Raw genomic sequence first — 16,592 nt, 5'->3', positions numbered from 1 at the left:
ATCATCACCATCACCTCCATTTTGAAGGTGACATGTGCTGGTGGTAAGTGACCAGCTCAAGATCACAGAACCAGGAGTCAACAAGCAGATCCAGCCTCCTGTGCTGTGCCACGAATCCCCCCAACCCCACGACAGTCCTTAAAATGTCACATAGGCACGCAGCATCACCACCCCCTTAAGCTCGTAGGAATGCCCTGAAAAGCCTTCTCGGGGTTCAGTGGACAAAGTGCTTGCAGATCGAGTGTGAAGAATGAGTTTGGATCCCCAGTTGGGTGTGGTGGCAACACTTCTAATTTTAGGGCTGGGCTGGGCTGGTGGTGGGAGTTGGGGGACGGAGGTAGTTAAGAGACAGGTTAATTAATCCTGGAGCTCACTGGCTAGCTAGTCTAGCTGAATCAGTGAGCTCCATGCTTAGCAAGAGACCTTGTCTCTGAAATGAATAAATAAAGAAGGCGGAGAGTGACCGAGGAACCAACCCAACTTTGACCTTTGGCCTTCACACACACACACACACACACCACACACACACACACACACACACACACACACACACGCAAGCATGTGTGTGCACCCGGACAAACATGTACACACATCTCCATCACACAGAAGAGAGATAAGTCACATAATCACCACACATGGGTACACACCCTGCACAAATCCAACACAAATGCACACGACTTGTGCAGAACACACCACAAACATACAAGGAACACACATAATACATGCTCATACAGGAGATACAGAATGCAAAACATGGCTCACATCTTATGTGTACAGAGGGATAAAATGCTCCAACTCCCCCAACCGCTGGACTGTACACCAGAGACGTGGAGAAAAGCCTCTTGTCTACGTGCACAGACACACACAAACGCAGACACACGGGCACACTTGTACTACAGTGTGCACAGTTCATAGGAACTGGGCTGCCATTTTCAGGGCCCACTAGATTTTTCTCAGTGTTAGACCACACATGAACCCGGTATCTTTTACTGGGGCTGATTCCTGGGATACAAGAAGGAACTGGGTGGACAGACGAGTTTTGACATCAAACTGCAGCAGTCCCGGGGATCCCGTGACTAATCCAGGCAGACACCAGGAGGCTGGACTGTGTCTGTGGACACTTGACCTCCCAAAGCCATTCTTTTCCAGATCTGAAAGTCTGGATGCGGTGACTGGGCCTGAAGGACTTCTGCTCTCGGCCTCTTCCAGGCTAAGTGACTCCTGCTATGGGGTTTGAGGTTTCAACTCCATTTTCCAGAACAAACTTGACCTTGTCCAAGTGGGTCTCAGGTCGGCCCAGCCTCCTGGCAGTCTGTCTGTGCTGGCTGCTGCCAGACACAGATCCTGCAGGAGGAACTTTCTAGACAATTCTCCTCCCTGTGTTTTTTTCCACCAGGAAGGACAGAGCTCTCATTCCCAGCCCCTTCCTAGCCAGACCTAGAAGAGAGTCCACGGCTCCCCTGTCTCCCACTGCCGCCTCTAGCTCCTCAGAGCCTTCAGACCAGCGCCATCCTGGATGGACTCTGTCCCCAGCTCCTCACCCACGGGTCTGCACCCTTGCCTCTGTCTTCTCTTACTTCCCACCTCCTCTCTGAACCTGGAATCTTTCCCCAGAATGGCTTTCTAGTCCCTGTGGCAAGTCATGGACCAGGCCACCTGCCACGTGAAGATCCATGATGGCGCTGGGGGTAGGGTTCTCGCCACCCTTTCCATTTTCCTGTCTCTGCTCACACCACCCTCCAAATCACCCACCCACACATGTCCTCTGTCCCTCTCTCCTTCCTGCTCTCTCTAACCCGCCTGGTTATCTCCACCAAAAGCCCTCCGCAGTCCCCCCTCTTTCCTCTCCAGCTCCCCCTTCTCATCTTCCCTCCCCACCGTGCCTCTCTCTCTCTCTCATTCTCTCTCTCCCTCTCTCTCTCTCCCTCTCCCTCTCCCCTCCCCCCCCGCCCCCCCTCCCTCCCTCCGCCCCTCCCTCCCTCCCACTCTCGCTCTCCCGCTCTCTCGCTCTCTCTCTCTCTCTCGGAAAATTCCAGAGGCAATGGCTGGAGAAATGTCCCAGTGGGTTCCATGCTGACCGAGCAAAAGTGGCCCAAAGGGGCCTTGTGTCCGTATTCCTGGATCTCAAAAGCCAGGAAAGGGCACCTGTGGGAGGACGAGAGGGCCACACCATGGAAGCCGCTACTGCACACAGGGCAGAAGCCTGAAGCATCCTGGGTCTCTGGCCTTCCCTTTACTCTCCCCCAGCCCCACGCTCACACCATTGGCTTGCCCCTGTCCTCAGTGCCCTTCCTAGTTCCTCTCTCCACCATGCAGACATCTGGGTATGGGGTAGGACTGACTAGTTCCCCCTTTATCTTCATCCCCGAATGCTATTTCACTGCTGGGATCCCATTCTGTGTGTGTGTGTGTGTGTGTGTGTGTATGTGTGTGTGTGTGTGTGCATGTGCATGCGCGTGTGTGTGCGTGTGCGCACGTGTGTGCGTGTGGAGGGAGAGCAGTCCACGTCACTTTACAACTCTGTAGCCTGTGAGGTTGCCAGGCGGCTTTGGAGCTGAGGTTCAGTTCTTTCATGGGGTTGCTGGGTGACCTTGAACCCAGCCTGCCTGCTAGGATGAGAGGTTCACACGACCACATCCATCTTTGTATAGGGGATCTGGGGATCAGAACTCGGATCTTTGTGCTTGCATGGGAAGCATATTACTGACTTAGCCATTCATCTAAAAAGGTGGCCCCTGCTTACCCCGTGGGACTATGGAGAAGACGGAGCTCCACACACCCCATCCTCGTTAGTTCCCTTTTTTGGTGACATGAAAGATGTTCTATGGACGATCCACGAGAGCCTCACAGTGTGCACAGTCCAGGAGAATGCCTTAAGGGGTCCAGATCTGAGGGTTGCGGTAATGGCAAGAGGGCCTAGGGAGGCTACTGCTCTCACAACAGCTGCACTTTTGAGATTAAGACAATGGCAAAATCTAGTTGGGAGGCTAGCTGGGTATCATGTGCTCAGGCGTGGGTTCCGTTCCCCAGCACTGCCAAAAACCAAAAGGGTGCAGGGAGTGCACTCTGGTGGATTGGCTGGGTTGGTGACTTACGGTATGTGGCAGAGAGAAGGGAGCCACAGGGTGAGGACAGGGACACCACCGGTCTGGCTTGACCGTGCACAGTCGGGAGACCTGGGACTCCCCAAGGAGGTGTCTGTAGTCTGGGGCCCCAAAAGAAGGTAAGAGCCACCGGTGGTAGAGTACCTAGTCACTGACCATAAATGGGACAATTGGACCCGCTTCCCGAGAGAGGATACAGTGAGCCGTGTAAGCCAGGGAGCGTGCTCAAAATGAGTAGTCCTACAAGTATGAGGAATGGCAGCCCTATAGACCCGTTGACACACACCTCTCAGTGCCTCCAGGCCTTCTGCGTGGAGACAGGACATTGCTACCCTTCAGTGGTCAGGAGAGTCCCCAGGCAAGTTGCTCCAGCTGAGTGAGTCCCCCCTCTTCAGGTCGGACAGTCAAGCCAGGAGCCTGTAGCTGAGAAAGTCCATCTGTTTCTGGAATGCCTTGCCTGCCCCCTAGTGGATGTCTTAAGACCCATCCTGCTGAGACTGGAGCCTTGAAGAGGACGTGTGTGAGGGTCTGGGAGCAGGGACGTGCAGACCTTAGACCCTTCAGAAGGAAGCCAGGATTGACTTGGGGACCGTGGCTTCTTCTCCCCAGGACCTCAAGCCTTTCCAGAGACCATGTATGCCCCAAACCTGTGTCCTCCGCTGCCGCATTTAACAGCCTCCCCCAGAAGGTAGCCTCTCCCTTTTGAGCAATGCTCCACACATGAGTATCCTGGCACTGATTCTCACCTGATCACGGTAGCTGCCTCTACCTCTGCTGCCTCCCTAAGCTCCTTCTCTATTGACCAGACACCAGAGTCACAAAAGCAAAATGTAGACCCTGCCCTGCTCAGGAAGCCTGGACTCCGCAGTAGAGGCGTATACAGAGAGAACTGTATAGCCAGAATGGCTGGGAATGAGGAGCCAGGAGAGAGAGGCAGGGAGGAAAGTCTTCAGAGAAGGCTGCCTGTAGGAAGTATCAGCGAGCAAAGACTGGGAGAAGAGGAGGGATCTGTCAGGAGGGGTGGAAGCCAGGGTCTGGGAAGAAACACCCAGGTTGGCGCAGGGCTGGAGGCGCTGAGGGACTGAGCAGAGGCTGGGCTGAGACCTGCGGACGCACTGCAGAGCCGAAACCACTGGCTCCCGAGTGAGCATCCCAGGGAAGGGTTGTCGTAAGAAGCCTATGAAAGTCTTAGCCTGGCCCCTTGTCTGCTCAGTAACTCCGTCCTTCTAACTGCTTCTACATAGGCTTTGAGCTAAAGGAATGAGCTGAATACAGCTGCTGCCTCAGTGATGGTGGTCATAGCATCTGCTAATTCCTTCAGAGGAGGGGTGAGAGGGGGCTGTAGCAAGAGGAGGAGGTGGGTGCAGAGTCTGGGGGTTGCGGGAGCCTGTAGAGGGGTCAGGTGCAGAGTCTGGGGTTCCAGGAGCCCGTGGTGGAGCAGGTGCAGAGTCTGGGGTTCTGGGAGCCTGTGGTGGGGGCAGGTACAGAGTCTGGGGGTTCCAGGAGCCTGTGGTGGAGCAGGTGCAGAGTCCGGGGTTCGGAGAGCCTGTAGTGGGGGCAGGCGGGTGCAATCTGGGGGTTCCAGGAGCCTGTATTGGGGGCAGGTACAGAGTCTGCCAAGCTAAAGCCTTTGCAGTTTTCCAGGTCCTCCACCTGAAACTGTGCTTAGCTGCAGATTGTGGGACCCAGTGATTCCAATCACCTGGCACTACCAGCCCCCCTCTGCCAAAGTGTGGTCCCATCTCTAGTGAGGCCAGGATGGCCCTTCATTGGGAACCCACTTCAAAGGATGGCAGGATAGGATAGCCCAGGCTGGTGGGACAGAGGGCCTCTCCGTCACCATCTGAATGCCCACATAGGGCCTAGGCTCAGGCTCCACCTGAGTATGTGTGAGCTCACACAAACACTGGGCTGGCTCCTCTCCAGAACCTCTGTGCCCAGTTCCGAAGGCCTCCCAGCTCTGTAGAGCAGAGCCATGGTCCTTGAGGCAGATCCTTGGGAGAATATTGGGGACCATGGCTGTTTTTTATGGGCTCCTCTAGCAGTGTTACCACCTCAGGAGGCAGAGGCTAGGGAAGGGAGAAGGCATGCTACCCACACCCAAACTTTTTCCGTCTTCTGGGGGCAGGCGGTTTGCAGGGGATGGGGAGGGGTACAGACCCCTGCCCAATTCTGAATGACAGGGAAGGGTAGGGCAAAGGACCTCAGAGGGGCAACTCACATGCCTGCTTGTGTTTAGTGGGCCAGTTTGGAGCCAGAGTTACCCCATTCCCACCCCAAGCTCCCATGTTCTCCCAGAGGGGTCTGTGCAAGAACCTGAGAGCCACTGCCCGAGCCAGCATGGGGACATCTCCTGGGTGACCAGTTGGCTGACTGCTTTTGCACACTGCTCAAGTGCCAAAGTCCAGGATGGCTGGGTGGTACCAGTTGTCTTCATGATCCTTGCTTAACAAGATTAGCCCCAAAGCTGTGCAGGTGGGGCAGGCCTGATAGAGAGGATCTGGACACAGTGACCCTGTACATGTTTTCCCAGAACCCTCACAGAAAAAGTCCTACAGTCCCCTCCCGGGGGATCTTCAGAAGGAAAGTTTGTTTAGTGGTTTAACCTGCCCCCCATCCCAGGGCTCTCCCCTCGGTGGGGAAATGAGTTACACGTGTGTGCCTGATTTTGCTGGCTCTGAAGTCGCCCTCAGGGATTCGAGGAGCGTTCTTTGATGTGTCGCAGCTTAATGAGTCAGGCTTTCTTTCTTTCTTCTTCTGAAAGAGAGCGCTCTCGTTTTTCCTGACAGCCGAGGAATTCGCAGTCCCTGCACCCTGAGGTTCCGAGAGCACCCACTGGATCCCGGCACAGTGCTCCCAGCTGCTGAAGTTGTGGTCTGGTTCTGATGAGGCAGCTGAGGGGAGTAGGCGGGGCTGGGCCCTTTCCAGCAACAAGGATATAATCTAAGCACTCTGAGAGTCCTCCGGGTTCTCTTAGAGAGGATGAGACACAGGTTCTGTGTGTTGGGGTTCTGCAGGCTGTGATGCGGGTGGGGGCACTGTTCCAGCCTGGGGAGCCCTCTCCTGCCTGCCTCTTACTTTCCCTGAGGAGCTGTGCCTTTCTCTGGCCTTGGCGGCTTAGCCATGAGGTGGGGACAGGGTCCTCCATAGGCACCAGGGACTTGGAAACAATGAGTTCTCTGCATCAGAATGGCTTGTCCAACAGAGTGAATAGCTGCAGGGCCAAAGCAAGTATTTCGATTTTATTGTTTCCCTGGCAGGAGTAAGGCCACCCCGGGAGTCACTAGGGAAGACACTAACTAGCTCCTGTCACTGCAGGTGGAAGATCTCCAGGGAGCTGATTAGGCATTTCTTGCAGGAGGGGGTGGCGGGCATCTTGGCTGCCAGGTCTGCTCACTGACTTTCTGTCAGGGACCTGGCCCAGCCTCCCCTGGCCTCCCGGGCTCAGCCAGACTCTGGCGCGCTTTGGCAAAGCCGGTCCGGATTTCTTGGTTTATGCGGTCATGCCATGGGTCTCTGAGGAGGACGGAAAGAGGAGGCTCATAAACGACTGGGGACAATGATGAGAGGTGGCTGAGGCTTTTAAAGGTGGCAGGCATGCCTTCCACTCTGTGCCCTGGGCACATTGGGCACACTGGGCATGCTGGGCACGCTGGGCACACTGGCTTGATCATCCCCACCTTTGCGATATGGGAGCAATGCTCAAACATGTCATGTCTTCTCCATGGCCACCAGTGGCTCCTCAGCTGCCTGTGTGGCCACCTCTCTGTGTTCTACTTGGGATACGGCTCTGGGAGACCCTGGGCTGCGGGGTTCCCTGGACACCCCACATCCAGCTCACTTTCTCATGCTCTGCCCATAGTGCCTGGAACTGGCCAACCCAGGCATTGCTTTGGTCAAGAGAATGAAGCAGACATCTGAGGGACAGCCCAGATTCACAGCAATCCACAGGGGACATCTGTTGACACTGGGGGTAAAACCCAAGGCTTTAGACATGTTGGATAAGCAATCTGCCCCTGAACCATACTCACAACCCTTAGAGACCCTTTTGATGGTATTTAGCAAGGGCAGAAGGAAGAGAAAGGGAGCTTTGTGGGCTGTCTCCCCGAGGTGTGATGGGAGGGGACTCCCTAAATCCTGCCACCTTGGTCATTGGCTATGCCATCGCATGGTCAGGGCAGGGTTTCTGTCCCTGACTTCTGCCTGACTTTTGATGGAAATAGTGTGTGCAAGCAGATGCTTTGTGTGTGCGTGAGTGCCTGTGTGAGCATATGCATTCTTGAGTGCATCTGCATGCATGCGTGTGTGTGTGTGTGTGTGTGTGTATGTACGCGCGCGCACACACACACACACAAGTGCAGAGCCTTTCCAGCTCACTTGCAGGCTCCGAGCACAGACTCCCCCAAGCCCCCCAACTCCTCACCCAGCCTGCCTGAGGCTCTGGGCCAGGTGATGCTCCTTGCAGCTAATCTCCGGTTTCCTCCCTCACCGAGCCAGGAGATGAAAACATTTCTGGCACTTTCTAAAGTTTCTGTCTAGGAATGGAAAAGCTATCAGCCACGGGAGCTCTGGCTAATAAATGGCAGCCAGGCGTACGGGGTCCCCAGTCCTGGGACAGGGTAGCCGGGGACAGAGAGAGCTTCCCTGAAGTGTGGACGTGGACAGAGCCTGGCGGGGGGAGGTGACTGGGGTGTCATCAGGGTATGACCAGGTCAGGTGCATAGAGGGGCTTGTGAGCAGAGACCTGAGTGCAGAAAGGGGCTTTGGGTGTGGCTCAACGGCGTCCCAGTCAGTGCTAAAGAGAGATGAAACACTTAATGACCGAAACAAAGGGCATCTTAAGCCAGAGCAAGAGCAAAGGCCCCGGGGGCGGGGAGACTTGAGGTGTGCTTTAGGAGGCAGCCCAGTGAGCAAAGCAAGTGCTGGGCAGGGCAGACCCGGAAGTGGCTAAGCCAACCAGAGCAGTGGTTCCCAACCTTCCTAAAGCCGAGACCTTTAACACAGTTCCTCATGCTGTGGTGACCCCACCCCCATAAAATTTTGCTAGTCATGAATCTTAATATAAATATCTGACGTGCAAGCCCCAAACGGGTTGCAACCCACAGGTTGAGAACCACTGGGTTCGAGGCTCTGGTGGAGGGAGAATCTTAACCCAATGCTGGGTCAACCTCCCCTGGTGGATTGAGCCCCTTGGCCATCATGGTCCCAGGATACCTGTGCCTGCTCTCTTTGCCTGTGGCTTTTGTGTGGGCAGGGGAACGAGGAACAGCCTGTTGTTGGAATATGATGCTATTTCACAGGGCCCTTGGTGAGGGACATGGTGCCCCCAAGGATGCAGGGTCGAGAGCATGCTCTCAGAGGCCCGAGCTCTGAGGTCTCTCCCTCATGCAGCCTTTTGGTGTCCTTTTAATATGAGTCTCATGACTGCGGAAGAGGGCACCCAGGACACAGCTGGTCAGCTCAGAAAGACCCGTCGGGCTGGGAGTGCATGGCATGCCCCTGTGTGCTGTCCCCACAGATGGCCAAGCAAAATCTGTTTAAGCAGATTTTGTGGGGATGCAGGATGCTCTCATGTGGGCCAACTGGACATCTTGGGGACCCCCCCAAGTGCTCCCCAAATAGACTGGCTGAGCCAGGCTGTGGAGCAGAGATAGCTACCACCCAGCAATGCAGACAATGCTTAGTTAGCACCGGGGAAATTATGGGTCATCCCTAATGGGGCATGTCCTGGCTTCGGGGACTCCCCCCCTCACTCACCCAGGTCTGATAGGCAGAGGTGCAGGGAGGGGTCTGCAGAATCCCACCTTCCCTGTCAGCCAGTAGGTCTCCTCTGAGCCCTTCCCCTAGAACAGAGAAAAGGTGAAAGGTCAAGGCCCAGAGGAAACTCTCCAGGTGAGGCAAAGCCTGCCTCTGCCTCTTGACAGCTGTGTGACTTTGGTCAACTTACTTCACCTCTCTGTGTTTCCTCTGCTCTCCCCTAAAGCCACTGTGAGGACTTAATGATATACTTACCAGTCAAAGAGATGGAAGCAGACCTGGATGCTAAATCCTGAGTGCATCTTGTAGACTTACTTCCAATCTCCCTTGGAAGACTCTGCAGCCTCCCCTGGGGCTATGTGGGAAGGGTCTGTAGGACCCTGGGGTGTGCTATCCCACCCCTCTGAGTTTCTCAGGGTACACCATGTCCCCGAGTCAAACAATCCTATCCTGGGCTCACACCCTCCCCCACAGCCTGCTCCAGCCCTGTCAAGGCCAGGATGACACAGGCAGACACTGGCCCTCAGGAGCTGGGGGAGGCCCTCCCACCACTGCTCCTCCTGCTGAAACATCATCCCACAGTGTCAGGAGGTGAGTCACAGAGCCTGCCTGATTCCGAGGTCCAGTCATAGCCCAGGGACCTTTAAACTAGGTGGTCCCTGTCTCCTAGTCAGGCTTACCCCTAGCAGAGGAACTGGGGGAGGGGACAGGATGGGGCATAAAAGAAGAAACTGAGGGAGAAAGGGAGGGAGGCAGGGAGGGAGGCAGGGAGGGAGGGATATTGTCAGAGGCTCTTTGTTCCCAGCTGCCCAGACTCCTGAAATAATCACACAGAAACTATATTATTTAAATCATTGTTTGGCCAATCGCTTAAGCGTATTATTAGCTAACTCTTATATTTTTGGTTAACCCATTTTTATTATTTCATATTTTACCACGAGGTTCGCGCCCAGCTGACAGCTCGCACCTTTCCCCTCTGGTGCTACGTGGCTTCTCCCTGACTCTGCCTACTCTCTCTATATATCTCTTTCAGCCTGGCTTTACTCTGTTAAACCACTGGCTGAAAACAACCTTCTTTATTAACCAATGGCAATAAAACATATTCACAGCAAACATCGCCTACCACATCAGAGGAAGGGAGGAAGAAAGAAGGAAGGAAAGAAGGAGGGAGGGAGGGAGAGAGGGAGGGAGGGAGGGAGGGAGGGAGGGAGGGAGGAAGGAAGGAAGGAAGGAAGGAAGGAAGGAAGGAAGGAAGGAGGGAAATCCAGGGTTCACGGCTTTTCTCTGCCTTGAAGGAGGGCGCTGGCAAGCCGTGGGCGCAAAGGGAAGTTAAGACAGCCATGGGAGAAAGTGGGGATGTTCTTGGGCCGGGGTAGGTTTTAGTGAAAAGTGCAGTCTGAACTGGGTTCTGAGGGAGCACAGAAGCCCAAGAGTGTTATAGAGATGGCACAAGCTGGGGGCCTTTGCTAATTGCGTTTCCTCAAACTGTGTAACACGAGGCTAATTTGTTCTTTGCACAATTGCTCTGAGGGCCTCGTGTGCTGCGTGTGTTGGGCACCAGGGCACTGCACAGGTGGTTCACTAGAGCCCCAACTTCTCTGCCCTGCCCCTGCCCCTGACTTTGACTCTGACTCTAGCAAAGAACCAAATGGCTCCCAGGAAGAAGTTTTTCTTGATTCAAAACTTAGGGAGCAAAGAGAATCACCTCCTATGCCCGGCTCACACAAACTGGCCTGCTGAAACCGGTCCCCAGGGCAATCCCTCACCTTCAGCTCAGTCTGGCCTCTGACATCGATTGTGTAGCCTTCATCAAGGCTGAGCAGGGTCTGGACGGTGCTTCTGCTCACATGGATTCTGTACGCTGAGAAGAAAGGCAGAAATGAAGCCATAGCTCCCTGGTAGCGTCTACTTCTCTAAGAGCCTGTGACTCTGGCCCTAGTCAGCCTCACAAAGCCCAAACCTCTCATTCTGGAGACAGGTGGTCACTGAAAGAGCCCCCAAGAACAAACAAGCCAAGTAAATGAAGTGTTAGGAGGGGAGATCCCTGGAGCACAATGTTTACCTGTGGGGCTACCACACCCAGTTACACAGTGTGTGCACCAAGCTACCTTAGGATCACAGAGCGCCCTCTGTACACCTGAGGCAGAGGCCCTAAGACCTGGCAGTTTGGGGTGGCCTTTTCCAAGCCATCAGAGTAGACCCTCCCCAAGTAAGGGCCTAAAATATTAGAGATGTCTACATGGTGGTGTTGGAGTTGACTTAGCATAACAGGGGTTGGCAGGCAACCAAATAAAATCCCAAACTGGAAGGGGCGGGGTCACCTTACTGTAAAAGGAGGAACATCAAGGCCTTCCAGGCAGAGCCTGCTAAGGACACTGGGCAAGTCGGTTGCAGAGCCAGGAGGAGGACCCAGAATCGTTTTCTCTGCTAATTCTCCCCTGAGATAATCATAAAAACGCCTTGGAAAGTTAAAGAATACACACCCCTCCCTTCTGTTACCTCTGCCGTCACCAGTTGGGGACACCGTGACTAAGTACTGCTTCCCATAGCCAGTCTGGGTTTGCTGAGAAAGACTCCCCCAGGTGGGTTAGGATGTGGAGATACTCACGCAGCCCTGTGGATTCCATCCGGGAGGCAGTGTTGACAGTGTCCCCAAAGAGGCAGTACCGAGGCATGGTGAGACCCACGACACCTGCCACGCAGGGTCCTAAAATCCAAATGTGCTCTGGGGAGTTCCAGGAGGCCAGACAGAGGTCCCAGCCTCAGCTTCCCAATGCCACCACACCGCCTTTTGTGTGTCCTGAGCCCAGGACCGTGCTATCTGGAGTCGACGGCAACACCAAGGAAGGCCGTGTGTGTGTGTGTGTGTGTGTGTGTGTGTGTGCCAGACTCTGGGCCGGGGCTGGGCAATGTGGGAGACGGGGAAACAGTAGCCAGTGCTGGGATGAGGGAAGCAACCTGGAGAGGCGATAGCCGACCTATGTCTTGAAGGGAACGTGGAGGAGACAGCAGGTTCAAAGACCTGGGAGACTACAGTTGAATGTGGGTGCAGGATTGGTGGGGAGTCACAGGGTCAGGCTGGAGAGGTCATTGGGGGCTTTGGGGCTACAGGGGTGGGGGGCCTCCATGCTGTACTTGATCCTGCAGGAGGGAGCCACAGAGAGGAGGGGCATAGAGACCCTGCTCTGAGGCCTCGTCCACACCCTGGTCAATCCACATTTAGTTGTCCCCACGGCTGTGAGAGATTTCTTCCTCTTCCATCAGACTATTGGCTTCTCCGTGTGGAATCAGCTGCCCTTGCTCAGATGCTAAGAGCAGAAAATCTTAAACCAAGTAAGGCATGAATCTGAGTGCCCAGAGCCTTTGGTATAAGGCAGCCAAGGGTCACAAAGCTTTTCTGGCAGAGAGTCTGGATGCCAGAGGCTCTGGAGAAGCACCTGGGGCTGACCCACCACCCTTGGCCGTAGCCCCCAGCCCTCTGCCTACCTGAGTGCAGACCGGCCCTGACGCAGATGGGCACATCGGGTGCATGCCTCATCCGGAAGTTTCCTGCATAGCTAAGTATGTCCAGGGCCATGTTGGCGATCTCAGCCGCATGCCGACTCCCGTTGCGCCGAGGAAGCCCAGATGCCACCATGTAGGCATCCCCGATGGTCTCTACCTGCACATAACAATCTCATGTTGGAACAGCCTTTCCTGCACCCAAACCTACGTGCCGCCAATCAGGGGGCTCCCAGGTCCCCCACCTCCAGATCTCATACACTCTGCAGCCTTTCCAGCCTTCAGGCCCAGGCGCTGAGCATTGAGCCATTTAGGTGGCCTATGTCTATAAGGCAGGTGACAGGTCTGTCTGTGATAGCAGACCCAGGGAGCAGTATGCATTAGGTCACAGCCAGCCCAGGGCTTCATCTGAAGGTGCCACCTATCAAGGACAGTCTGGCGTCCTGACTCTAGTGGCTTCCGTGGATACTGGAAAGAAAGTGGGTTCTAGGGAGCCTGTAACAGCCTACGGTCCCCGAAATCGTGAAGCTGAGGCAGGAGGATTGCTGCAAGTTTGAGGCCAGCAATCCTTGGGCTATATAGTAAGACCTTGATTCAAAAGGAGAAGGGCTTGGGGAGGTTTGAAATAACTCAGTGGGTACGGGTACATGTAGATAACTAAGCTGGATGACCTGAATTTGATCCCCAGAATCCTCAAAGTGGAAGGAGAGAACTGATCCTCACAAGCTGTCCTCAATCTCCACATGCATGCACACAAGCACATTCTCTCTCTCTCTCTCTTACACACACACACACACACACACATACTCATACATACATACACACAAACACATACACACAAACACATTCTCTCTCTCTTACACACACACATACACTCATACATACATACACACAAACACATACACACAAGCACATTCTCTCTTACACACACATACACTCATATATACACACACATACACTCACATATACATACACACAAACACACACACACAACTAAAAAGGAGGAGGAGATAAAGGAAAGAAAGTTCTGGGACTAGACAGACCATTGGTTCCACCCCAGCTTTGTCATTTATACAGGCAGAGGGCTTCCCTTGCAGCTACAGCTTCCCTTGCAGCTACAGCTCCCCTCACAGCTCAGCTTTCTCTCTGTGAGTGGAATGAGTTCACAGAGCCAGCTGCCCCACAGAACCCCTGTCAACCTCAGGACCCGAGGTCGGTGTGATGCCCCCTCCATTGCACCCCTCTACCATCAGAGCTGTTTCTCAGGACACCCCCCCCCCCGCCACACATCACATCAGCCACATACCATGGCTCTTACCCCTGTCCCTCCCACAGCCCAGTTCTTCGGAGCTCAGGGTCAGCCACACGCTGGCCCTTCAGAGCTGGTGTGCCCAGGGATGCCTGGTGATGAACGGCCACCTGCAAGGGAGGTTGTGGCTGCTTGTCGTGTATATGCTTCCTTCAGAAGGGGCAGGGTCACAGCAGAGGAGAAGCAAGATCGAGGGAGGCATTCTAGGGGAGTCTAACTGTGCCACTGACTCGCTGTGTAACCTCGACAAGGGGTCTTGCCCTCTCTGAGCCTCGTGTGTGTCGAGGGCTAAATGAGGCATGCTATGAAGACCTTCAGGTCAAGCTCTCTCTAAGGTCCTTGCTCATCATGCTTGCTTCTTCCTTCCAGGTTTTCAGTGGAGGCTGGGATTGGGGAAGAGCTGCAGGCAGCCGGTGCTGGCATTATGTTGTGACTGGGTGAAGGACGGCACTTTCTCTGCTAATCAGCAGAGCGTCCTGAGCCACAGGCTCTTCAACCCTGCCTCTCTTAACAGGAGCTTCAGGCTGGGAGGGCGAGCAAGCTTCAGGGCTGTTTAAACAGCTTAGATGGCCAGGGCCTCACACCTCTACACTCCAGGTCAAGTGGGGTAGTCACACCCTTGTCCCCTGCACCCTGTCTCCTGTCCCATGCCTTGTCCTGTGCCCTGAGCTCCAATACTCAATTCCATGCTACAGCCAGAGCAGAGCTTACTCAGCAACGCTGATGCCGGGGTGGTCCTCTCAGCCCCGCCTCACCCCTCCTCCCCACCCCTTCACCCCACCCCGATCCCCACACATGTGTTTGTTTGAATGGCTGCTTTTCAGACCAGAAAAGATCCAAAGCTGTAACTAGATCCTGCTGCGGATGGGAGGGAAACCGAGGCAGATGGCGGGAGTGATGAGAGACGCGTCACACATCACAGGGACTGGGCCTGTTGCTCCCCACATCTGGAGGGGTGTGCAGGCCTTGTTTGATTTCATTTCCCTCTGCCGGGAAGATGCAGGCCTCTTGGCCAGAGTTCAGAGTGGAGAAGCCAAGGCGTGATTCAGAGCAGGGAGGGGCACAAGTGTGAGGAAAGGATTAGCAGAGGCAGGGGAGACAGGCCAAGGTGACTCAGGGCAGATCAAAGAAAGGGGGCTTGAGGAGACACCTGTGGGATCCACAGGAGGCTGGGGCGTGGGCCGCCAGACACCACTTGGAGCCATGGAATCCCCCCTCCCGCCCCTGGCAGCAGAGGGGGAGGGGGTCTGAGTACTCCCATGGCAGTAACAGAGGCCTCTATGGGTCCCCACTGTATGTCTGCAGGGTCTAGTGTCTATGGTAGCCTAAGGCCACTCGGGCTCCTCCTGGCTCTGCTTCTGTGTGTGGCCGCAGGCCAGCCTCCTTCCTCTCTGGGGCTCAGAATTGAGCCACCAAGTTCCTATTGTCTCCTATTGTCCTCACCTTATACACATCGTGGCTGTCCAGAACAGCATCAAACAGCGTGTAGAGGTCATTGAGGAAACCCACCACCTCAATGGGCTCGCTCAGGGCTGAGATGGTGGTGAAGCCCACGATGTCACTGAAGTAGATGGTGACCTGGTCGAAGTATTCCGGCTCCACCGTCCTCCCCATCTTTAGAGCATTGGCGACAGACCTGAAGGGACAGGAGGGGCCGGGTGAAGACCCCATTTGGAGGCTGGAGATATGAAAGGGAGGAAGTCCCAAGTTGGCCGGTGTACCAGTTATGCTCTGCAGACCTGGCCTGACTTCCTAGGACACTAGGAAGCAGTGTGGACACTCCTGGCTCCCAGGGCATGGGCAGTAGGAACCCAACACCAGTATATATAACCCAGGGCCCAATGCATGAGGAAAAGCTAAAAGGCTAAGTCAGATAAAGGGCGGGAGGATCAGTCGGTAAGGGTGCTGTATAACACTGAGGACCTGATTTTGATTCCTAGAACACACGTAAAAGTCCAGGGTTGTATGCATGCTTGCAATCCCAGTCTGAGGAGGCAGAGCCCGGAAGAGCCCTGGGGTTGCTCGTCAGCCCAGCTAAACCTAGACCATGAAGAGAGAGACTCTACCTCAAAAACCCAACATGGAAGGTATTCTAAGAAATAACACTTGACGCTGAACTCTGTGCTCATACACACGTGCACACATGTGTGCTCAAGCATCAAAACATGTGCAGGGGGCACGGAGCTGTCTGTGCTCACAGACATGCACTAGGGGAACCTAGGACATTAAGCACACAGGGTTGTTCCTCCAAGGAAAAGAATACAAGACCCACTTTCCTCCCAGAAGGCTGGAGCCAACATGCTTTTCTTTCTAGCCTGGTGAACTTTGTGCAATCTGTGTGGCCAGAGCTGGCACCTGGCCCCCTCAGACCCTTTTCCTAACGTCTTTCTCCGTCACCCTACAGAACCCATCTTTATGGAAGATGTCACATGCACTTTGCAAAGAGTTTCAACATGGTCGGGTCTGATCTGTATTAGCTGATTTTGTTCCTCAAAGAGATTCAGGCAAGCTTTGTTCTGCACACGGGACTGAGTTCATCATCGCGAGAACAGTTTTTCGCCAGATTGTGCTGTGCTTCAAAATGCCTGAAGTGAACAACTCGGGTCAGACTCCCGAAGTATGAGCTGACGCGGGCTACTGCGTGGTGCTGCACCAAGCTGCGGCCTTGCCACCCGTGGCTGGTCCCATGCTACTGCAGGCAACTCACGGAGGGAGCATCTGTGAGAGCAGCCTTTCTGACTTCCGCCTCTCCAGTTCCAGCTCCTCAGTCCGCTCCTGGACCAGGCCCTCCAGACTTTGGGAATACTTCTCCAGCATCCGCAGCATGGAGTCAGCCACACTCATCTTCTTGCCTTGGTTGATGCTTTTGAACTGGAGAAAGAACAGGATCTACGTTTCACTCATACGGACCAACACCTCCT

General features: G+C 54.6%; 1 protein-coding gene across 1 annotated transcript in view; it reads right to left on the bottom strand.

Moving 5' to 3' along the window:
- Nucleotides 1-6,511: 6,511 nt before the first annotated feature.
- Nucleotides 6,512-16,592, bottom strand: part of LOC119802524 (guanylate cyclase D-like) — a 32,325-nt gene continuing 22,244 nt past the window's right edge. The window contains exons 14-20 of the mRNA XM_042054061.1: nucleotides 16,379-16,542; nucleotides 15,115-15,307; nucleotides 12,348-12,522; nucleotides 11,470-11,568; nucleotides 10,628-10,722; nucleotides 8,862-8,947; nucleotides 6,512-6,620 (exon numbers count right to left, since the gene is read on the bottom strand). Coding sequence (XP_041909995.1) covers nucleotides 6,512-6,620; nucleotides 8,862-8,947; nucleotides 10,628-10,722; nucleotides 11,470-11,568; nucleotides 12,348-12,522; nucleotides 15,115-15,307; nucleotides 16,379-16,542 — 921 coding nt within the window. The remainder of the gene's footprint in view (nucleotides 6,621-8,861; nucleotides 8,948-10,627; nucleotides 10,723-11,469; nucleotides 11,569-12,347; nucleotides 12,523-15,114; nucleotides 15,308-16,378; nucleotides 16,543-16,592) is intronic.

The sequence above is a fragment of the Arvicola amphibius genome, chromosome 12 (assembly GCF_903992535.2).
Source record: "Arvicola amphibius chromosome 12, mArvAmp1.2, whole genome shotgun sequence".
Classification (NCBI taxonomy): Eukaryota; Metazoa; Chordata; class Mammalia; order Rodentia; family Cricetidae; genus Arvicola; species Arvicola amphibius.
The sequence above is the reverse complement of the archived record's forward strand: the minus strand, read 5'-3'. Positions and strand labels throughout refer to the sequence as shown.